This window comes from Medicago sativa, chromosome 5 (assembly GCF_051527215.1).
Source record: "Medicago sativa cultivar Bolivia chromosome 5, Bolivia_mono, whole genome shotgun sequence".
Classification (NCBI taxonomy): Eukaryota; Viridiplantae; Streptophyta; class Magnoliopsida; order Fabales; family Fabaceae; genus Medicago; species Medicago sativa.
In genome coordinates, this window is record NC_140753.1 from 15,318,080 (window position 1) to 15,343,439 (window position 25,360).

General features: G+C 33.9%; 2 protein-coding genes and 1 pseudogene across 3 annotated transcripts; 2 read left to right on the forward strand and 1 right to left on the reverse strand.

The window, feature by feature from the left end:
* The first annotated feature begins 1,304 nt into the window (after positions 1 to 1,304).
* LOC146920433 (DEAD-box ATP-dependent RNA helicase 1-like) lies at positions 1,305 to 9,585 on the forward strand (annotated as a pseudogene). Its single transcript, XR_015011787.1, has 9 exons — positions 1,305 to 1,326; positions 1,480 to 1,599; positions 1,682 to 2,173; positions 2,328 to 2,482; positions 3,313 to 3,490; positions 6,802 to 6,989; positions 7,258 to 7,462; positions 8,733 to 8,838; positions 9,062 to 9,585. The product of XR_015011787.1 is annotated as a DEAD-box ATP-dependent RNA helicase 1-like (transcript).
* Positions 9,586 to 18,865: 9,280 nt separating this feature from the next.
* LOC146920434 (uncharacterized) lies at positions 18,866 to 19,804 on the reverse strand. Its single transcript, XM_085711138.1, has one exon. The coding sequence runs from the start codon at positions 19,802 to 19,804 to the stop codon at positions 18,866 to 18,868; it is 939 nt and encodes a 312-aa protein (XP_085567264.1).
* A 3,956-nt stretch (positions 19,805 to 23,760) lies between these two features.
* LOC146920435 (uncharacterized) lies at positions 23,761 to 24,225 on the forward strand. The gene has a single exon (XM_085711139.1). The coding sequence runs from the start codon at positions 23,761 to 23,763 to the stop codon at positions 24,223 to 24,225; it is 465 nt and encodes a 154-aa protein (XP_085567265.1).
* The last annotated feature ends 1,135 nt before the right edge of the window (positions 24,226 to 25,360 follow it).

Here is a 25,360-nt window from a genome sequence, read left to right on the forward strand (position 1 = left end):
ACACATACTTTTAATCTTGTAAAATTAAAATTTGTTTAATTATGCTTAAAATTTTAAATTTTTGAATGATTTTTTACATATTGATTTAGAACATTACACAAAATTTCTCAAAAAAAAAAAAATTTAGCTCAAAATTTGATTCTTAGATCCAAATTTTCATTATTTTAATCTTGAAATTTTTGTGTTTAAAAAAATTCATATTTAATTTATTGCATGTTGAAAAAATTTATCATGTTTAAAAAAATTAATTTTGTTCCGGCGGCACTGTTGATCCCACAACTGCTACCAGGTACAATCTTCTCTCTCTCCATCACTTCCGCTTAATTCTTCTCAAATTAGGGTTTCGTTTTGCTTCAATTTCTAGATTTACGTTACAATTCTTTTCAATTTTCTCTAATTCGATGGTGAAATGCTATGAGATTGTTGTCATTGTTAGCTTCTGCTTGAAAATTAGAAATAATTGTTTTATTCTGGTTGCGTTAAGTTGATATATGCGTCATGTCTTGAAGTTCACTATTGAAATGGTGAAATCACAGAAAATGGAAGCTTTAGAGAAGAAGAAGAAACAGAGAGAAATTGATATTTCTTATTGATTGAATGAATAGAAGTTAGTTACAATGTAGCTATATATAGAACATTGGATCTCTAACTAACTCAACTAGTTCTAACAAACTAGTAGTTATTACAAGGCTGTATTACTCTAAGTGCTGTACTATATTAACTATGGTGTGTAACCAGATAACTTGCTGAGAAAGCTAGTGAATGAATATAGACTTTAACATCATGCACACCGTTGTGCATTTATACTTACTACTCCCTCCGTCCCGGAATATCTGACCCATTTACTAAAAAAAAGTGTCCCAAAATAATTGAGCCATTTCAATTTTCAATACAACTTTCATCATTCCCAATTCAATATATTCCACTTTCTCCTTTATTTATACATTTTTCTTAATTTGTGTGAAAAACCAAACTGGCTCAGATATTCCGGGACGGAGGGAGTATATAGTATTAGTTAATTTTCTGTGTATATTTATGTCTTTATATTGAATTAATCTTGTTGGAGGTGTATGTTCAGTGGTAAGTGTTTGACTTTATATCATTTGCGGGACAATGTTCAAATCCTATCCGAGACGGTTATAAAATGGTCATTAGTGTACCACTATTAACAATAGTCTTGTTGGATATGGTTCATGTCATTGATAAGTAGGGTTTGCTTAATTTGGATTGGAACAGATGAACAGTGAAGAAACACCGCGTTACCATCACCTTAGCTTAGTAGGGTTCACTTGAGTATCATGATATTTGTTCCACCAATTTCAATTGGTGAATACAAAAAAATTAATTAGGTTTTCAAAATTACAACACTTTATAAGTGCTTTTGTAGTTGTACATTCAGACACTTTTGAATATACACACCCAAATGCGAATATCTTATCTAGTATAAACTCTCATGCCATATGCTGTTTATCCAAACAGGGACAAAATGGGCGAAGAAAAGCAACAGAGTATTCCCGCTTTGCCATGGATGCGAGACCCCGTTGACATCACTCTCTCTCAACAATTTCCTCTTCATTCCGTCCCTTCTCTCCACCCTAAGTATTGCACCATTAATCTATTGCACTGTTTCTTCTATTTTAGTTTATGTTTTTATTTATTTTCATTCACAATTTTTTATCAGGTTGAAGTCTGCGTTGGAGGACATGGAAATCTCAAACCTATTCCCAGTGCAAGTTGCAGTTTGGCACGAAACAGTTGGCCCCGGCAATTTTGAGCGAGACATTTGCGTTAACTCCCCCACCGGAAGCGGCAAAACCCTCGCATACGCTCTCCCCTTAGTGCAGATGCTATCAGGCCGTGTCACCAAATGTCTCCGCGCCTTGGTTGTGGTCCCCACTCGCAACCTTGCTTTACAGGTCAAACAAGTCTTTGACGCCATTGCTTCTCCATTAGGCCTGCATGTCGGATTAGCTGTCGGACAATCATCCTTAGCCGATGAGATTTCTGTGCTCGTTGAAATGCCGACACGTGATACAGGCACATGCTATGATCCACATTGCATTTCACTTCCTCACTTTCAGAGTAAAGTTGACATATTGTAGCAACCCCTGGTAGGCTTATGGATCACATTAATACTACCATAGGCTTCACGCTTGAGCATCTTTATTATCTTGTAAGTCTAAATTCTCATTATTTTTGCTTTTATTTTAATTATACAATTAATTTTGAAAGTATTTAAATTTGGTTTATTTTTGTTTGAGCCTTTCCTTTTTTATGGTAGTGATATATTATTGTATATGATATGATAATGAGGGAAATAATGTTAGGTGGTTGATGAAACAGATCGATTGCTTCGTGAGGCATACCAATCATGGTTGCCTACTGTGCTTGAACTGATCCCATCTAATGATGATGGTTTTTCCCAACCGTCTGCTTCTTTTTTCCCCTGTTCTACTGGTGCATTAAGAACCAGAAGAAGATGGTGAGTTCAAACGTTATTCACTTGTCTTTTAAAAGGTTCATTTCATGATTAGCTAATAGAAGCGAATGCCACTGAATTCTGATCATGTTGGAAAACAAACACGAAGCTTTATTCTTCTGCCTGATCTAGCTATACTCCGTTGGTTGCTTATCCATGATTCATAAGTTGTTGGTTATTCTTTCAAATGATGTGATTTAAAATGTCACCTCTATGTTCCACACCTAGAAATTATTTTATCATGGTAAAATTGCTATATTGTATATACGGCCAATTCTAAGGTGCACAAGTGAGACAAGTCTTGCATCATGCACAAGCTAGTTTTCACCATTGGATCAATAAATTCCACCATTAAATTAAATGAGAAATGATTTGTCTTTTTTATTTGATGGTGAAAAGTCACTTGTGCATGGTGCAAGACCATTTTGCTTGTGCATGTTAGACAAAGCCGGTCTATACAGATACAAACTGTATTGATAATGTAAAGCCAGTTTTATGGTTTTAAATTTTTATACTTCTTATTGTGACATTAATAATAGCCCAGTAGGCCATTGAATTCTTTAAAATAGTACTTGGAACGCTAATATTGTAACAGCATGTCTCTGATTTCTAGATTTAATCTTTTTTGAACTGTCAGTAATGAGATTATAGTTTTGAAACCCAAATGGATCTTTAGTTAGTCTTTTTTATAGTTATTTTTGCCTTTATATTTTCATTTAGAGTAATGAAGGTCTAATGCCGATCATACTTTTTATATTAGTGCACATATACATGTTTATTATATTAGTGCACACATACATGTTTATTTATCTATATGATATTTATTTCTGAAGTGGAGTTGAGAGGGGGTTCAAGGACAAGCCTTATCCCAGGCTGGCAAAGATGGTTCTATCTGCGACATTAACTCAGGATCCAGGCAGACTTATTCGGCTTAATTTGCACCACCCTTTATTATTGAAAGCTGGACAAATGCGTTATCGGCTCCTAGAAAATTTGGAATCTTATAAACTGGTATGACATCGCATGAGTCTTTTTTCTTGTTTAATATTTAGAAATTCTGTAGCTAGGCTGCTTTCAATGCCATTTACTTTAGTTAAATTCTCTCTTCTGTCCCAATTTTAAGCAATAAGGATCCATATTTTGTTTCCTGGTATAAATATAAGCAAATTTTAACTACACTATATTTTAATGCTATCATTATCAGAATGCCGTTCACGTAACTAAAATTTATATTCTATTACTCTTCATTGATAAATATCATCAATGGTACTTTCAGAAATGCAATTATATTTTTACAAGATTAAGAACATTAATTGCACTTAACTAATTTTTTTTAATAAATGTGAGATTAGTTACTATTAGAACTGGTATCTAATGTTAGAAATATGAAAACAGAATGTAATGCAAGCAGACTCTGTGACAGTATGTCAAACAGAGGACTGCACTTTTAATGCAACAATACACGACTACTTGATAGAAGCTCAGAGAAACAAGGGTACTGTAGTAACAAGGCTGGTTCATCCCACCAGGATTTGAGAGCATGGCCTCTCCCTTACTTTCCTTAATCCAAAATAACCCAATAACCCCTCTTTTCAATAACTTCCCTATTTACTCCAATGCATAAAACACACATAACTGCACACATAAACTGCACTGGTAACTGTTACACATATATATTTGCTACAAGTAATATTAATATAACTGCATAATTAAAGACTAGGAGACCGGCCTAGCATGCCTAATTCTCCTCGGATACCTAATGACACGTGGTCTAACAATAACTTTTTCGTTATAATCATGATCGGGAGAGTAACTGTGACACAAGAAACATCATACAATGCCAAACTGTTATGTAGTTCTATTGTTTTACCTCTTTACCCTTTTCCTGCCCTCCGATGTGATGTGGATAAGCATTCTTTTCACTCCTAACCCCTTTGCTCAAGAACCATACTCAATTTGTCAATATTGACTTAGTTCAGTGAAAAGCAGCTTCCAAGTTCTAAATGATAAGATTTTATGCTTTATTTTAATCATGTATGTTTGTCTTCAGATAACACTTTTTTTAATCAATTTTAGTGGAGTTAAACTTTTTTTAGTTTTCTCAAAGCAACGTTTAAAATTTATTGTGTTGAGAAAGTCAGATTGTTGAAACTTGAAAGGGGATATGGCCTAAAATTGTAAAACATTGTGGTTATGTTTCTTGTTGAGTGATAAACACCCAAGTCTAGAAAAACCGGAATTTGAAGAAAGGCTATTGGAAAAGAGAAACCCCCATGCTATTTCAGAGCAAAAAAAAAATATTTTTCTGCCTAATAACAAATAACTAATTTCCTACCTTCTCTCCTCCCACACTACTGATGCGGGATGGCCTAACAACTTCCTAACTCTGCAATTGTAACCAATTCCCTGCCCCCTATGCATTTCTGTTCTTTTTGTTCATAATCCTTCCAAGTCCCGAGCTTCCAATGCGTTGAGCCTAATAACACATTACATACCCAGTGCTCTACTGTGTTCAAATTTATTCTTCCGAGCTATGACTGGAGGGAGTGGCCTTTGTGCCTCCTATTAAACCATAACCAATTGTTTTTTGCTAGCAAGAAGCCATCTTCATACTGTTGGGGCCGCAGCATCCCTACTATTTGCATCACCCTTCGCCTTTGAAGTAGGGACAATTGTAGAAATCTATGCCAGGGGAGTGCTGGTTAAAAAAGTTGAAAATAAGGATTAAATAAACAATAAATCATAGAGGAAATCATATTAACCTCCCCTGAGGTTTTCTTAAACAACACACAGACCCCCTTTAGTTTTTTAAAAAACACTCATCTCCCCTCCGTGATTAAACACCCTTTAGCCTGAAACTATCGTAGTTTCTTTCTTAACAATTCTGATTTCCTTCTAAAATGTACAACAACTCTGCTACAGTGTAACAGTGTGACCATTGTACATTATCATGTTCACTTTGACTAACTACTCCACCACTCTGTCAAAAAAAAACTACTCCACCACCAACTGCACACATCTTAAACCTTTTTCAACTTTCCATCTATTTATTAAAATCACATAGCAGTGCAATTCAATAGTACATTAGGGGAAGAGGTTGTAAAAGTTTGAGGAACTCCGCCCTAACTAGAGTACATTAATCCTCCTCTCTATTAGAACATGGACAGTGGTGAAATTGATATGGAGAGGACTCTTCTGATTTGGACAGTGAGGAGCGGCGGCACGCATTAACTTGCATTGACACGCCGCCAATAGTTCTCAAACAACGTTTATGTCTTTGTGCCTTCACGAAAGAAGCAAATCCCTATGCCAAATTGTAACCTTGAACCTGAGAGTGGCTTCTGCTTGTTGTAGAAACACCGTGACTTTCTTAAGTTTTTGTTGACAGAGCACTGACGACGGTAACTTAAAAGGGAGACCTCAAAGGAAGTCAGTGTAGTTTTCCGTAAATCATAATATTCAAATACATCATAATGTTTACCTAAAGTCGTGCACATCGTTCATTGATATCATAAAATTTATCAATGTATCGCACTTTTCATCAATTCTTCTCTTTATACAAATAATCAAACCATTAACTAGAAATTCATTATCCGACCTATTTCCAAACAATCTCCATGCCTGAAAATGATCTCTCACCCGCAGCAATTGATTTGGAAGAGTCAACCAAATGAGAAATAAACTATTTTTGTTGTTTCAAATTCTTGACATATATTAGAAATTTTTCATAGATTTTTCATTTCAGGATGAAAAGCAACATCAAGTTCATAATGTTGAGCTTGCATTCCTAGATGCAATTTCTCTTGTTGAGTAAAGTCATCAGGATATAACATTGTCATTTCAAAAAAAATGTTGCCAGTTCATAAATTTTCTCCACATTGAGTGATTTGTGAAGATCTTTTATATGATCACAAAATCTACTATTAAGCTCAGTTGAGTACCAAGTGTAGAAATGAACAAGTCTTGACTCCACTTCCCCCCTCCTGTAGTATGCTACTATTTGTATTTTTTTTTTTTTTTTTTTTTATGAATTCAATATATGAGTAACTCAACTAAGCGTACCCACAGAGTGAACTATTTGCAACACAGTCAAATAGTCTTATTGTTTGAACACACTCAAATTGCCATTAATAGAGGGTGGGATGAGCATACTTTGATTCTTTTTTCACCATTAATTATTAATTTGGCATATTATATAATACACGCTCACATATATGCATATACACACAGACAATGACAACACACATCTGTATTTTCTTTAATTTAAAAATGGATGAATTATAATCTGCAGCTACCTTGTAATTAGATTTATATTTTTGTAGTTTTGTGAAAAAAAGGTCAAGCCTTCATATTTAATTGCCCTTTTGAAATCCCTGGGAGAAGAAAAGTGCCTGGTTTTTACAAAATCTGTGGATTCAACACATCGTCTCTGCCTATTGCTAAATTGTTTTGAAGATCTGCAAATTGGTATCAAGGAGTATTCTGGTCTACAACATAAACGAGTAAGAAGGTAAGTTTTATTGACACATAATAAATAGTAGATATTTCGAGCGATGTATGCTAAGTGCACCTGTTTATATTACATACAAAACTTGTTCCCAAAGAACTTCAGGTTTTGGAGGTTAGTGTGTTTGGATTAGCATATCTTTTGCCCAAATTAACTTACAGTAAAAAAACTTACAAAGAAAACTTTGAAAGAGAAGTGATAATTTTCCAATGTAAACAGAACATGCAAGGGTTGGTCCTTGACCTGAAAAAAAGTTGCTAATTTTCTGCAGCAAGACATTGAACGAATTCCGTAAAGGAGTGTTTCAAGTGCTTGTATCTTCTGATGCGTTGACTCGTGGAATGGATGTTGAAGGGGTAAGAAATGTCATTAATTATGACGTGCCCAAATTCATAAAAACTTATGTTCATCGGGCGGGCAGGACTGCAAGAGCTGGCCAGACCGGGCGTTGCTTCACATTGATATCAGAAGATGAGGTATGAAGTTATATCATCTCAAACTTGTTCCTTGTTTTATGCTAGATTCTCATTTCATAGCACTAGAGCCAATATAAGAAGCTATAATTTGAGCTTTAATTCTTCCATTTTTACATTAAATTTTTACTTATTAATTAAAGTTGTATACTAGTATAAGATTAGGCGAATGACTCCTGCGATTTTTAATGGGGGTCTCTAAGACTAATAGGAACCTGGTATCTTATTACACAATAAGAGAATCTCCTTCATTACAACACTGTAGAACTTTCAACTTGGTCTTATTGATCTACAAACATGCCTTATTTCTCCTTGAATAAACTGCATTCTTTCTCCTTCAATAAACCAATGAGGTTTTGGGCCCAATTGATTCACAATCCGGAATCTGTTCAACCTGTCAGCTTCCTTAGCATTAGAATTTATAATTATACCAATTTTTTTTTTTTTTTTAATTTCTTAATAAAGTTATGTATGATCTGTTATCTTTGTCAAAAAAACAATTTGTATCTAATTGTGTTTGTTCAATAATTGTAATGGAGTCTTGGCTATCACAGTTAGAATCTGTTGACAGCGGTGTTATATTAAAAACAACTAAACTTTTTCTCTTAAAGTGAGATTGGGTATATGAAATTAAATTAACTGGCATCATAAAACGCTACTACATTCGTCCCTAATTATAAGACCCTTTTGAGAAAATTTTTGTCCCTTTTTATAAGACCCATTTGGTATTTCCAATTACATTAATTATTTCTTTACCAACACACCCTTATTTATTTTGCATCTTTCTCTTCAATTAACAACAAATACTATGTTGAAAACATAAACAAATTGTCTCTCTTAAGGATAAAATTGTAAAAACAATAGTAGTTATATACAAATTTAATACTACTATCAACTTTCTTAATTCTCGTGATTTTGGCAAAAAGGTCCTATATTTAGGGACGGCGGTAGTATCATGTATGAAATCTAAAAATCTAAAGATAGACCGTTTAGGTATTTACCTCTAAATCTCTCATTATTGTTTGACCTATTTTTCTTGATATCCATTTGCTTCTAATTATTTGATTTATCTTGGTTAACACCCCTTACTGGTGTTTTTACGAGTCTTCTCTATTCATGTCCATAGACAAGACTCCACCATCTTTTTCCACAATAGGAACTGTCCCAATTTCTCTGTAATGACTGTGAATTATATAATTTGTCAATACTATACAGATCACAAATATACTGTCCTAAATCATTCTTGAACTCGTCAAATCTTATTCCATTCCAGGTTCGACGATTTAAGAAGTTAATGCGAAAGGCTGAGGGTAGTTCTTGTCTGGACCATATTGTTTCGTCCAGTCAAATTGAAGCACTCAATACTACCGACCAATCAGGTAAATATTTTGATTGCATTTTAGGGGTATATGCTTACACACCTTTTTCTGTGTTCCCTAACTACGTTTGTCTGCTTGAGAAAATTTCTAAAACAAGATAAATTATATCGTGTATGGACTTGGACTAACTCGACGCTTCTTGATGTTATTTTCCTTTATGTTGTTTTGGGTCTAGATTTGATTTTTTATAAAGTCTGTCATTTCTATTTATTTTTGTTGGCAGCACTGACAAAATACAAGGAGATAATTTCGAAGACACGAAAGAAACCCAAGAATTAGAATCTTCTTAGTTGAGCACAGTGAATGGAAAAAATATATTTAATAGGAATAGCAGCTTAATCACGAACACATAAGGGAAAAGCATGTTAGCTTCAAAACATGAAAGTAATCCCTTGAAACATTCAACTAACAATGAGAGTTCTAAGTTCTACAATGGAAATGACAGTCTGAAATCTGCAGGGCTTGAACTCGTGTTATCAGGGAATATTCCCAGTGGTGTTCCATTTCTCATATTTCTTGAAGTCATGTGCATCCTTTGCTATATGTTAAAGTGTGTGTGGCTGGACTATAATCTACACATAATTTTGTTTCTTTGGTTTTACTTGAGGCCAGGGTGTGTTACAGTGTTGCTTGGATTTTTAGGGATTCATATTTACTCGTGTTTTTTTCTTCCCTTTAAAATTGTAAAGAAAGTATGTAGAAAGCCTTAACATTTTTATTAGCTTTTTGTGAAGTTTTCGTGATTAATTTCGTCGCACTAAACAGCATTGTTGTTTAAAAATTGAATTTTTTTTTTGGTCTTAGATGAAGTGGTAAACCACTTAAATTAAACTCACACACAACTGTGAGGTCCCGGGTTCGAACCTGGGTCACGACGTCCAGCCTTGCAATTTCGGCATTTTCCAGTTGAACTAGGACTTTTAGACAAAAATTGGATTTTTTTAATTAACGGCACTTGTGTACTTTAGCAAATAAACAACACCTTTTCTTATATATGTTTTTTTTATTTTATTTGTCATGTATCGATTTATTTTAATTCTTACGCTCTTTCTCACCACTTTATCTTTTTCCTTTTCGTCTCACAACCAAAGACACGTATAAAAAAATTAAACCTTCCATTGCTTCGAAAAGAGAAATACTTTCTCCGATCATTTTTACAAAAGACATACGACATAAATACATGGACTAATGAACTAACTTAAAATTATATATTAATACTAATTCAGGTTTCAACAATTCCTTTATCATTTGTCGATGTCTCCACTAAGTTTTACGAAAACAAAACTTACAAGGGCATTTGCTTAATTAGAATTCATAGATCGATCATTCTTAGCAATATCACTGCACTTCTTGTGATTCTTATCTTCATTACCAATCTGAAGCTTTGTATTAATCTCTGTGTTTGAAGTTTCCTGCATTATCTCTGTACTATCATTTTGGGGAGAAGTTGATAGTGAGCATTTTTCGACAATATTATAGAAGTGCTATACTATATTATATTATATTTATGCATACAATAGAGTGGCATATTGAATCATCATGGATAAGTAGATATTGATTTCTCTTGCAAAAACACTCCAAGCTATTGTAACTACTAGATTTTAAACTATATTAACTCTCATTCATCAGCAGGGGAATATTAAGGGAACAAAAAAGATTAAAATAGAAAAGGAAAAGAAAAAAAACAAAATATAATTAAATTCCAAAATATATAGATAGCTAGCATCTTCATGGAGGTGGTGTTTGATGTCCTACCCCAGGGCTATGTCCTGGACTTGTAGGGCGAAAAGCATCATCACCACCCTTATCATCGTTTATAGAATACCAATAATCATGTGAAGGAGCTTGTGGACTTTTAGGAATAGTTGGTGGTGGATGAATATTTAGCAACCTTGATGCTTCAATTGAACCAATGTTTTGTTGCATAATAATAAGAAGTAAAAATGTTAATGACATGGTTTTCTCACCCATAATGAAACTCTTTAAGCTAAAAGAGGTTACAAAAAATTTAATGAGGTTTGAATAGAGGAAGAGAAAAAAGAGGGTGATTTTGAATAAAAAACTAGTTGAATGCAATGTTGCAAGTGATATAGAGTGAGACTAAGATTGGTATTTAACATGAATGTTAAGGTCCCACGTGCAATACATGATATTCATAAACCTTCAACATGAACATAAAATAAGAGTTTGATGCACATGGTGATGTCTCTTAAAAATTAATGAAAGTGTATAAATAGAAAGAAAATTGCAAGCATTGGAATATTTTCCAGATGAAGCAAGTTCAGCACTCTATGCCCTATTACAATTTCCTCAACCATTCATTAACAATACTCCTTTAATTTAAATTATAGGGCTTTGATTGTGATTAGACAACACTAAGAGTAACATAAGCTGGCTTTAATTAGTAGCTACTTTAAGGTTAGATTTGTTATATTATTATTAGTCTAGAGGGATTTCTTCAATATCATTCAAGTTTGTTTTATAAAAGGAAAAAATGCTTGGTTCCACTAAGTTAATTTTCTGTTGTTTTGTATGAACAATTGAAGAGCATGAATGACTCTTCATTGGTACACTTTGTTTAATGTGTTAAAGACCACTCCACTTTGGTCCATGGTTTAGAGAAAACTTGATCAATCAATTTGTAGCAGATTAGAATACCAAATAAATGTACTCTTTGAACACTTTATTTGACAAGACACTGATGTACAAAATGTATTCGAATTTTTCCTTATTTGTAAAGAATAGTACTAAAAACAAGCAAAGTGTCAATTGTAGGACAAGCACTGCAAAGGCTCTCACACAAGTTAGATACAAAAAAATTAAAATGAAATCAATATGATCATCTCTAACCGCTTAGCAACGGAAGAGGTGATACCATTTTCAATGAGTGCATTCAATTACAAATTAATTAAGACGAGTGTTTTTAGTATTATTGAGGTTTTATTCAAGGTGGATTAGAAATGGTGGAAGAAATTAAGTAGTGGAACACGACTTAGGATCGACAATGACTCGATGTCTCTAATGGGGTGGTGTACCTACAAATTTTCACACGCCCAAATCAATGAGAAATTGAGGTGATTGAGAGGTAGCAAGAATAATGTGTACATTTTGTATGGGAGAAGAAGGTTTTTCTATAATAGAGTTATTCAAGAGAAATGGCTAAAAAGTTCATTGATATGATGTTTTGTGAAAGATCGACTCATCGTCTAATTTTGATCATATAGTCGTTAATACTCTATAGAATACCTCAAGTGATTCGTTAGGTATCCAAAATAAAAATCTAATTTGGATGGACCTTGACCCAGTCTAAAATAACGTTATATCACATTACTTTTTATTACTATAATTTTTTTCCTTGATTATCATCTATCTTCATTCTATTATTTGAATAATCTAATTATTATTCTAAATTAATCATTATTATTTGATGCCTGTAAAATGATAACTAAACATTTAATTGCCTTTTTCTTTGAAAATGCTAAAAAAATATATATTAAAAGAAAACAATTGTAGCACGATATAAGCGCTAAGATTGAACATTTACATAAAGTCAACGATTTCATAAAAACATCAAACACGGCACCAAACCAAAATGAAAACTGAAAATCAAGTTGCAGGAACTAAACATCTGAGTGGATGATAGTAACATTGATAGAAATTAAAAGAAAAACTCTTAACATTAGATTTTATTTTTTTGAAAGGAAAATGTTAGTAGTTAGTTCTTAAATTAATATACTCATTTGTCTAGGTTTGAATCCAAGACCTCCAACACCTTAACATATAACTCAAACAAGTTGAACTACCCAAATACCTTATAACTTAACTTTAGATTTGATCCATGCCCATACCAAAGCCCATACCAAAGCTTTAACATGTCAATAGGTGTACCTTATAAATGATAATGATTATCGAATATCATATGAATATGATTATGATTGTTCCAAATTGACCACATGCACGTCAATCAAATCGAATAAAAACATTTATCTACTTTCTTTCCGTGAGATATCAAACCTATGAACTAGTAAATCGCATGACAAAAGAAATTAATACTTTTACTTATACAATAAAAGCACTTAATTAAAGTAACTTTGGTATGCTCAACAATCCCCTTGATTAGCTCCAAACATGGTTCATGCCTAAACCTTTTTGTAAAAGAAATTTCATTTTTTTTTTTGGTAGTGGCCGGGGTTTGAACCCCGGACCTTGCATATATTATGCATTGTCCAAACCAACTGAGCTAAGCTCACGAGGACAAAGAAATTCCATTTTAACAAAAGGAGAGAACTATCAAACCATGCTTTCATGCTATATATAGTAAGAATTATACAAACAACACATCTTTTTTAAGATATATATATATATATATATATATATATATATATAGGGAGTCCCTAATACGGACCTTAAAAATAAAGGTGCACTTGTGGACCTGTGCAAATGACCTGTTACTGCCGGTTATCCTCAATCAATTTTCTTAATAATTTTAATTTTATTAGTAACCTTGAATGAATTGGCACCGATAACACTTCACCCTTCCCTGTTCCTTTTTCTTTCCCTGAACTGAACTCACATTACATTCACATTAAATCTCCACCATAATATTCACTTCATTCATTGGAACCTCACCCAACGCCACCTCACTCTTCTACAAACACTCATAGATATCACAGCGGCATGAAGCATGACTCACTTGAGATTTGAGAAAGTTATGGATACAACAACATGTGAGAAAATCAATGATTTAACTATCGAACTTGTTAATTGTTATGAAAAGATTTTGAGTTACTGGAAAAAAAAAACAAATACAACATGAAATAGTGATAACGAGGCTACAAATCCAATTTCAGTAGATTTGTGAAGAAAATCTTTCATGGTTCTTTCTGTATGATTCAGTCAAAACTCAAAGGAGAGGACAAAAGTATATCTAATCTTTGATGTTTTTTTTTTGCATGATCCCGTGAAGGCCGCGTAGGAATGATTAGGATACGATTGGTATTTATTATTTGGACAATAAACCTCAGTAATTAATAACTAAGTTCTCTTGAAAAAAAAAAAAACTAAGTTCAGCGAGCATAACCGGCTGTGGCAGGTCAGTTTGACAGGTCCACCAGTGCACCCTTAATTTTAGGGTCCATATTAGGGGCTCCCATATATATATATATTATTTTTATGGTTGAACTTTATATGGATCACAATAAATTCATTTTGGACCGACTTTCAATTAAATTTTAACTATAAAATAATGTGTGTTTAAAATTATTTGTTAATCAACATGTTATATATCTACAAGTTATAGTTCAACCGATTAAAATGTCAAAATACTATATCGAATAAAGTAATTAGAATTCAAATTTTAAATTTTTTATTTATGAGTGAATTCTCAAATAGCTATTGTTCTTTCCTCTGTTTAAACAAAAGAATATGTATAATAAATAATGAAGCCACCTTGTTTCATGGTGCTACCATATTTAAAATTGAACACTTTAATTTGTCTTCTATGGGTAGGCTGATATCCTAGGTTATCCCAAATCATCGTTTGCAAGGAAACCTTTTTTTTCTACTTTACTGCCCAATCAAACAAAACCATGTGAACTTGTTTATAAATTGTGTTTTCCTTTAGCTTTTTTCCTTTTTGGAACGTTTTCCTTTTTAGCTTTTTCCGTATATCATATACTCCCTCTGGTCTTATTTATAGGAAAAAGTTGATTTTTTAGATTCATTGAATAATTAATGTATTTGGTATAAAATATAGACCAAATACATCATTTATGCAATGAATTAAAAAAGTCAAATGTTGCTTATAAATAGAACCGGAGGGAGTATATTATTTTTTATGGTTGAAACCAATGCATGTATAATTTTATTACACGCACTTAAATATTTTGAATATAATTTACTTTTTAAATACTACTTTATAAATTTATCACTTTTTAAATAAATAAATAAATAAATAAAAGTGTCTTGTTAACCGGTGCCCCCGAGGCACTGGTTAAGGAAGCAAATATAGTAATATTTGTCTTGAAAACTGTGTAATCAATGCATTAAAAGATTAAAAAGTGTCTTTTTGACTTTTACTTTCTTCTTTTAGCTTCCTTAATCAGTGCCCCGGGAGCACTCGTTAACATTTTCCATAAATAAATTCTTTATTTATTGTTTTAAAAAAAATCTTTATTAAAAAATCAATTGTATAGATCACTTGAGGATTCACTAAAAAAGTATGCAACTAGCATTTCTGAATTAGTTAATCTACTTTTGCTATAATGCAATGCACTTTCCTTTAAATTAAAAAAAGATAATCAGCAGCCAACTATAGAACTTTCCTTTAATCGATAAACCTAGGTTGTTCACAAATATTTTCTTTGCAAGAAGTCGTCAGATTCTCCCACGAGCTGATATAATATTGTTCAAATCTAGTAGTTGTGATACAGCCAGCAATCAGAAAAAGATACTCTTGGCGATGCTTGGCTGTGACGTTAATGTACGGTTAGCTAGCTTGACATTTGGCAACTTTTCCATTCTCACGACAAATTGAGCTGATAAAATAGAATTATAGCACATGAAGTCATAAAGATGCAAAAAAAATTATTTTCAATACCCCATTCTTTTATTGGAGAAATTCTTTTTTATCTCATCTGAAACTCATTTTTAAAGTATGACATTCATATTGATTTAATTATATAAGATGATAAATGTTCATGTAAATGTTAAAAAAGAGTGTTTTATAACTCTTTTGTTTTCCTTAAAAAAAAAAAAAAAAAACTCTTTTTGATTTTAAATTTGGTATCCTATTCAAGGACCAACTAATCTTGATTTTTATAACTCTTTAAAACTAGAGGAAATTGCACTCACCTCCCTTAAGATCTATTAAAATGGCACTGACATCCCCTCTAGAATAAACACTAATCTCTCTTAAGTTTTCATCAAAGAGATGTGCTATATAGCACGACTCTCTTTTTCCCACGAACACATGACTTGTAAAAAGCGCCTCACATACAATACATGGGGGGAGAGAGAAAATTAATCTAGTGCTATATCCAAGGGTCATTAACATTCGTGTTTGTTGTCGTGCACGTTATTGTCGTGCATACAAGCATTTCTCTTCATCAAATAGATAAACATCATCTTCTGCATTAACACCGTTAAACTATTTTTATTTATTTTTTTGAATAAAAAAATCTTGCATGTGTAAACATGTGTAAATTTCCATATGCTAGGGTGCTGTCATCACGTCTTATGTTTTCTCTATACTCTGTTGCTTATTTCATTCGCAGGTTTAGCTTTTCAAATTATTTAGTGAATACTGTCAAATACACTGTCATCAGTTTGAAAGTTGGGTTATATACATCAATTCTATTTCATATAAACAATAAAGAATCAATATACATGTAATTAGATATTTACCGAGCCATATTATAATTTGCCATATGATAACATACATATATAATTTGCCATATGATATAGATGACAATGAAAAGTAAAGTTGAAGATGAATGACTATGGAGAGAAGACAAAATGTTTCTATTAGAATAGCATGGCGGTGTTTTGAGAGAGAGAACATGCAAAGATTGTATGAACAAATTGTTGGAGATGCCCAAGATCCAATCAATTATGTAACCAATTTTAGACTTAATAAATATTCATTATCTTGTTTACTGTTTAGTGAAATAGTTAATTTGATAACGTCCTTGATTAAGACTATAGACTTGTTATCATGATAGAGATTATGATAATGAGAAACAAGTCTTTTATTATTTTAATCTAAATTGTTCTTGATCGTATGATTATTGTGAGTAGGACATCAATAATTCGGATAGATCAATATATATGTGATAGTCTTTATTGGATAAAGATTAATAAGTCTCATTTATTAAATTACATATATAGATGATACATATAGTGATGTGATCATTGAACTGACTCGACTGAGAATTTCTAATGGTCGATATTACCTTAAAATGTCAATAGAAAAATTCTCAAGAAAGAATATAATGATTTTCTTTGACCTGAGATTGTCATGGTAATTAACATGTTATTTATTGTATTTTGATTCTGAACACCTAATACCTTAGGGTGCTAGTTGAAAGGATATTGGATACGATTAAATACTTGTATAATTAATGACTAATCAAGATGGGATCCGTCAACTCTTGGTAATGAGTTTGAACTATATGATAAAATTAAAACCCTGGCCAGGGAAATTAAATGAAAGAAGAAATGAGTTTCTTAAGTCAAATATGTTAACTTATTAGAGTTTGACAATTGTACCATGCTCTAGAGTTAACAAGAGTTGTAACGACGGAAGAAAAATATTATATTATTCTAATTGGTTCTTGAAGGAAAAGTAATACTTCATACTACCTGGACGTCAAGGAGTGTTACTAGACGCCTACCTTGGTTAATATATTAATTTGATTAATCTATTACCATTTTAGTATTGAACCTACAGGGTCACACACAAACGAGTGTTCTAATTCTTGCTAAAGAATTACTTTATTATTTGATGATTAAATTGAAGAATTTAATTAATCAAAATATAAATTTTCTAAGTGGAATATTATTGTATTTTTTGCTAGTACAAAGAATACAAATAATATATATAAACAAGAGCATATTATTTATTGAAAAAGTAAATAAATAAGAAAAGTTTGGTGTACGTTGCATTGACCATGTATATATGGAAATAAGGCAATTGGTCAATGATTGATCTTTTAGAAAGAAAGAAAACGTACAACATTATATATATGCAATTATATATAATTACGTGGAATCATATTGGTCAATGGTCATCTTAGTAGAAAAATGGTTTTTCAAATAAATTAGCATTAACACGTGTTAATTGTTTTTATAAGAATTGACCATATGAAATTAAAAGGTCATTAAGATGAGTCAACACCTTCTATTTGATAGTAGTGTGTGTGACTTATAAATAGACCTTAAGTAATTTGATCAAGATACACAACACAACAAAAATACAAAACAAAATATGCTCTAGTTTTATTGTTCCACTACTCAAAGGTTGAGAGTAAGAATTGGTCTCGGTGTGGATACACGTAGAGTCTTCATATCATTGAAGAAATTTTCATGCTTCAAGAATTGATACAAAGGTACACTTTTAGTATCTTTTTATAATTTAAGCGTAAAATAGATCCAAACTTTATTCTGTTGCATGTGTTATGAACACTATTTTTACTTCAATTGGTATCAGAGCCTTGGGTCTTTTGCGTTTAAATTATAATTTCAGAACCTTAATAATGCTGAAATTTATTTTCTTTGAGTAATCATCGTTACGACAAGTTGTTAATACTTTAAAAAATTACACATATGTGCATTGTGATGTAAGATGATTGCTAGTTTTATACATATATGAGATATGTATTTATTTATTCTTGAAATCCAACAGTACCTATACATATTCAATTTAGCAAGTTCACTGCATGATATATATGATATTAACAGTAAACTAAAACCAATTGGATATAACTTAGGCATTTCGTTTTTTTTTTTTTTTTAAATGTATACAAGTATAAATGTGCATCGGTAATGTTTTGAGCAATTTACATTTTAATTACTTAAACAATTTTGAATGTGATATAATTGATATTTATGTTCAATTATTATAAGTATTAAATTGTTAATCCATATATATCTTCACATGTTTGATTAAAATGTTCAATTTTTGTATCGTGTATTTTGTATATGATACAATTTTAATATATAATTAATTGTCAATAATAAGAAATGGCCTGACTACCAGGAAACTTATAATTAATAATTAATTATAATAAATGATAAAAATGTTTTATTATATATAATTAGTAGTAAAATTCAAGAATTGATCTTACTACCAGAAAACTTGTATTTAACGACTAATTATAGCATATGATGCATATTTAAAATTAATTATATACTTAACGTCTGGACTACCCGGAGGAGTAAAGAATTAATTTATAATGTATAGTAAATATATACACCAATATGATTGACCTGACAACCAGGAACTTTTTTTTTTGAGAGAGAAAGGTGTTTATAGCATTTCATTAATAATATTGGATTCAATACAACTTGGGATAACATAATAAATTGTGGGACTAGCTAAGGAAATGGCTTTTCTTGCCAAGGCATGAGCCGCCGCATTCGCTTGTCGCCTAATAAACTCCACCCTGGAGTTTGTAAAATGTGCAGAGAACATCTCCCTGCAAGCCTTCATAATGCTTCCAAATTCTGTATTGTCCGTATGGCGTGAATGGAAAGCATCCCTCGTAACCTTCGAATCGAGCTCAAAATCAATATTATTAAATTGCATATCTTGCATCCATTGAATAGCATGAAAAAGGCCCAAAGCTTCGCCAACAGCCATGGGGTAAAGATAATCAAATTGCAGCACTTTAGCTAACACAAAAGTTCCGGTATCATCCCGTAAACAAACCCCTATACCTGTCCTTTGAAATTCCTCCGAAAAAGCCGCGTCAACGTTGCACTTAAACCTCCCGAGACTTGGCGGTTTCCACTGCTGAACAGCAGTGCTTATATGGGCATTCTGTTGCTGCAACATGGTCTGCTGAACCATGACAAAAGGCAACTGCTGGCCAGCAACCTGCTGTGACATGCGCTGCTGAACTGTAGCAGGATGCACGTTCGGTTGCAGTGCGTTAGCTTCTTGCCAGTCATTAATTAACACCCATGCTCTGTCAACAACTGCAGCACTAATCTCAGTAACATCCTCCCAAATTTTAAGGTTTCTATGCTTCCACAAACTCCAACATAATGCAGCAAAACGTTGATTAAGTTTCACAGACAAGTTACGAAGCAAATAGAAAATGGCCTCAACAGCAGAATCGGTTTGCATAGCTGCATGTTGGACATAAAACCACATCCCTGTTGACATCCAAACCTGAATTGCAAAAGGACATTCGAAGAAAATATGGTTCAGGTCCTCATGATTAGAGTTGCAGCTAGCACACATCGTAGGACACGGCACACCCTTATCTTGCAACCGGATGCGGGTAGGTAGACAACCCCTACACATACGCCATAACAGATGCTTAATTTTTGACGGAACCTTAAGCCGCCAAATTTCCTTCCAGTTTCCGGGACGACGAAGATGAGAAACGTTGATTAACTCTTCAACACATAATCTATACGCACTTTTTACCGAGTAACAACCATTATTCTCCGCCTTCCAAATCAAGCGATCGTGTTGAACTTGTTCGAACAGTGGCGTATTCAAAATGCGATCAGCCACATCATCACTAAAAACCTGCCGGATCAGAGGAACATTCCAGCCTTTACAATGGTCAGATAGTAAACTTTGAACCTTAAAATCACGAATATAATGGCTTCCGGTAATATTTCCATCAATACAATCTCCATGAGACAGCCAGGGGGCACCAAGAATAGGTATATCCGCACCAGAACCAATAGTCCACCTTGCCCCACCTCGCACGATGAAACGAGCGCGTAAGATACTCCGCCAAACAAAACTCGGATTATGACCAACAGTGGCATCAAAATAGGATGTAGATGGGAAATACCGAGCTTTAAAAATACGAGAAACTAAAGACTGAGGTTCTGTTAGGAATTTCCACCCTTGCTTACCCAACATCGCAAGGTTGAAAGCCGATAAGTCCTTGAATCCCAAGCCCCCATTGGTTTTATGAATTGATAGCTTTTCCCAACTCAACCAATTAATGCCTCTACGAGTATTTCTGCCATTACCCCACCAAAACGAATTAATCATTCTCTCGATAGATGTAATCAACGTGGACGGTAACTGAAAAAGACTCATAACATATGAAGGAATGGCTTGGAGAACCGATTTGATCGTAACTTCACGCCCTGCCTTAGAGAGGCACTTACTACTCCAAGAATTAATGCGTTGCCACACACGATCCTTAATATAGGCAAAAATGGTTGTCCTATCTCTTCCAATCATAGACGGCATTCCTAAATACTTACCGGTACCCAAGACAGCTCTGACCGCTAAAATGGTAGTGATATTATGCTTCAACTCATCAGACACATTCCTACTATAGAAAATTTCTGACTTCGGTAAGCTAATTGCTTGACCGGAAGCAGCCTCATACACATTAAGAATGTTCTTCATGACTTGAGCTTGATTTTCCTCCGCCTTAAAAAAGAGAAAGCAGTCGTCTGCAAACAGAAGATGAGAAACTGGGGGTGCCTGTCGACAAATGCTAGTACCGGAAATGGTTCCACTCTCCTCGGCATGTCGAATTAAAGATGAAAGACCTTCTGCGCAAATGATGAAAAGATACGGGGAAAGCGGATCCCCTTGTCTGAGGCCTCGCCCCGGTACAACCGGTCCAACATGTTCCCCGTTCACAAGAACACTATAGTCAACAGATTCAATACACATAACCATCCACTGAAGCCATTTCTGATTGAAACCCATCTTGATCATCACCTCCTTCAAATATTCCCAATCTATCCTATCGTAAGCTTTACTGATATCGAGCTTTAGAGCGACAAACTTATCATTGCCTCTAGTTTTCGTCTTCATAAAATGGATAACCTCAATAGCCACCATCGCGTTGTCCAGAATGGATCTATTAGGAACAAACGCCGATTGGTTATCTGACACACATTTATGAAGAACTAATTTGAGTCGATTTGGCACCTTAGAAATAAGCTTATACAACACGTTACAAAGAGCAATGGGGCGCCAATCTTTCATAGACGTCTGAGAATTTCCTTTCGGAATGAGAGCTATGTTTGTCATATTTAAATCAGGTGGAAAATAACCTCTGTCAAGCCACGCACAACACTCCTTGAAAATCTCATCACTACACAAGTTCCAGAATTGTTGGTAGAACCCCGGATTATAGCCATCGGGACCGGGGCACTTATCTGGGTTCATAGAAAACATTGCTTCTCGAAACTCCTCCTTAGTGAATGGCGCGGTGAGCATCACATTATCATCCTCTGACACAGACTGATGAATAACTTGAATAACAGGAGCCATGGCAGTATTTTGTTTTTGGAACAAATTCAAGAAATAATTTTTTGCAACATTGCACATTCCTTGGCTATCTGAAATCTTGTTACCTGAGTCATCCTCAAGAGATAAAATACAATTGACCTTCTTTCTAGCGGTAGCTGAAGCGTGAAAGAATTTCGTATTTCGGTCTCCGTCTCTATACCAATGTGTTTTCGCCCGTTGCCGCCAATAAGCATCCTCTTGAGAAAGCAATCTGCACATCTTCTTCCGAAGACTCACGACCTTCTCTTGACTAGTGCCAGAACTATTCAGATGAAAAGATTGAATTTGTCGCCTACATTCTTCAATATCGACCTTCAATTTGTTATAATGATCTTTACTCCAAACCACCATGTCTGCCGCACAAGAAGATAATTTAGATACAACAGAATTTGTTGAATGCATATGCCAGGCATCAGTCACAAGCTCTTTGAAACCTGGTTCCGGGTACCAAGCATTCTCATAACGAAAGCTATGTTTATGCATATGAGGCCGCTTCACAGGACATCTATTTAACAGAATGGGATAGTGGTCTGAAGACGGGGCTGCCAAATTCTCCAACGTAGCCGTAGGGAAAATATTGGACCAACCTGTATTTGCTAAAGCTCTATCAAGCCGTTCTTCCACCGCACGCGACGTACCCAAACTTTTGAACCACGTAAACGGATACCCCTCCACCGGAACATCCACCAAACCTGAATCAAGAACCGCTTGCCTGAAACCATTAATCAACCAATTAGATCGAAGGTTCCTTCCTCTTTTTTCACTTGCATCCATAATGTCGTTAAAATCACCCATAATACACCAAGGACCTGCAAACTGATTAGCCAGTAACTTAAGGAAATCCCACGCAGCTCGCCTACGTCCCCCTTCAGGGTACCCATAATAGCCAGTGAACCTCCAAACCCCATGCACAGAATCAGAAACGTCAACAGAAATATGATTATTTGAGTAGTTTGCTATCTGACAGTTAAAAGAGGTACGCCAAAATAAAGCAAGGCCACCACTTCTACCAGTACAATCAACAGAAAAGCAAAAATCATAACCAAGCAAGTAACGTAAAGCTTCAATTTTGCTACGATGAACTAATGTCTCACTTAAGAATAATAGGTCTGGATTGTAGTGTCGAACTAGGTACTTTAAATCAGGAATTGCGCTTGGGCTGCCCAAGCCCCGACAATTCCATCCAATGAGACACATTTGCCTTGGTGAGCATCAGGTCCTGCCGATAACACGTATTCATCGTACCAAGGATTATTAACTAGTTCCATTGCAGTATTCCCCATCACTATTATTTTCATGACCTAATCCTTTTTCGAATCAAGTTTTGAAATCAGCCCTACCAACCCAAACAATGTGAACCGTAAAACTAAATTCCACCACCATGTCAATATAATGCAAACAAGTCTAGGTAGTATACAGCAATAGATAACCCAACAAGAGGATGGAGATTACGCAAATTGAAAGTAATCTAAGCTACACAGATTCCTCAACAAAAGAAAGAAAACAAATCGATTAGATTAGGGACAATCAATCGAAAAATCCAGCTCCCACTCAAGGACAAAATCGAAGAAAGGGACCTTAGGAGAGAAACCACACTTACTCGGATGAAACACCGGAAATCAGAATTGAGATAGCCAGACAAAGACCTTCCATGCCAGCTTGCTTAATATTTTATTCATTTGTTTGTCTGAGTTTAAAATATTTTATGATGTTGATAATGAAATTATCTGACAACCAGAAACTTATGTGGTATGATATTTATTTTTGTATATAATACATCATGACTTAAAATTTATATATGAGAAACGACTTGACAACCAAGTGTTTTATATATTACTTTTAAGTGATCTCCCATTTTTATTTTTTATTTTAAAAGATAAAATGTCCTCACATCATAAATTTTTATATGATAAAACAGTATGTCTTCTCTTTCGCTCCGTGGAATACTTGAATCTGGAAAATTGGTTGGACCCAATTATTATGATTGGTACCGTAACATGAGAATTGTTCTCATGCACGAAAAACTAATCGACGTCATTGATAAGCCTGATGTGACTGCACCGGTTGATCCAACCAATGTTAAAGCTACCAAGACTTATGAGAAGTACTTGGAGAAATGTCTCACTACTAAGTGCATCATGCTAGCTTCCATGAGTTCTAACCTTCAGAGGCAACATGAGGATATGAATCCATCTGAAATTATCGAACATCTTAAGAAGATGTACGGTGGTCAAAGTAGGACGGCTAGATATCAGTTGTCTAAAACTTTGTTCAGGTCCTCATTGAGTGAAAATGATCAAGTTGGACCCCATGTGCTTAAGATGATTAATCTCATTGAACAACTTGAGAAGTTGGGATGCAATATTGGGAAAGAGCTTTCTTAAGACTTGACTCTGCAATCACTTCCTGATTCATTCTCACAATTTGTTGTGAATTTTAATATGAACAAGATGGACTCTGATTTGCATGAGATGCTTAACTTGTTGATTGATTATGAGAATCAATTTACCTCTGAAAAGAAGAAAGGAACTGTCATGGTTGTTGATGAGTCAATAATTAGTCTAATTTAATGCATTATTTAGTTTAGTTTTATAAAGATTTGATTTTATTTTATTGCATATTTATTTCCTTTTTGAATATTTTACTTTAAATTGCTTTTTATTTTATTTTAGGAACGAATATATGGTGAAAGGTGTCTTGGAGCAAAAGAAAGAGGACTGGAGCAAATACAGTATGAAAATACGAAGATACGGAACAAAAATATGTTCCCACCAAGTCAGAAGCTTGGCACGGCCAGTGCCAACATGTGGCAAGCCGTGCCACCTCCAGAGGCCACTTTTGCTACTTTTTCTTCAAGCCCAAGTTACCCTGTTGCAGCTTTACTGTTTTGCCCTTTTATTTGCTTAGTTTCTAAGTCGATTGTAAAGCTATAAATAGAGTAGCTCTCCACCATAAACATTCACCTTTGCTTAGAATATTTTAGTTATTATTTCAATAAAGTCTTTTATTCCTTTACTTTCTCTTTCGCAATTTATTTTTATAGTCTTCTCTCTTCTTCCCCCATGTCTACGATGAACATGAGTGAATAGACTTCTTTGTCTTGGGATTGTTGGGAAAGTCTAATGATATAATCCTAACGAACCAAGCTTTAACCCTAATTCTATGTAACCGTAATTTCTAATTTAGATTCACCGTTTTAACGTGGATTAACCATTATCAAACTGTAGAAGCAAAAGTGGAGGGTTTGATAATTGTTAATCCATCATCCCAAACATCAATTCATAAAGCGAGAGCGGAGTTTTGATGTTGGAACAAGTGAATCTAGACAATAATTGCAAAGGCAGCGAAATAGTCTTTGCAATTATTGAGACACAAGTAGTTTCTATCCTTATAAGCATCCTCTAGTAATCAAGTCAGCGAAATAGGCTTGGTTACTAGAAGTAAACTCTCACCGGACTTTCATCGGAAAGGTGAGGGGCTAAAGGGAAACCGGTCTTAAGAAATTACGGTGTAAGCCAT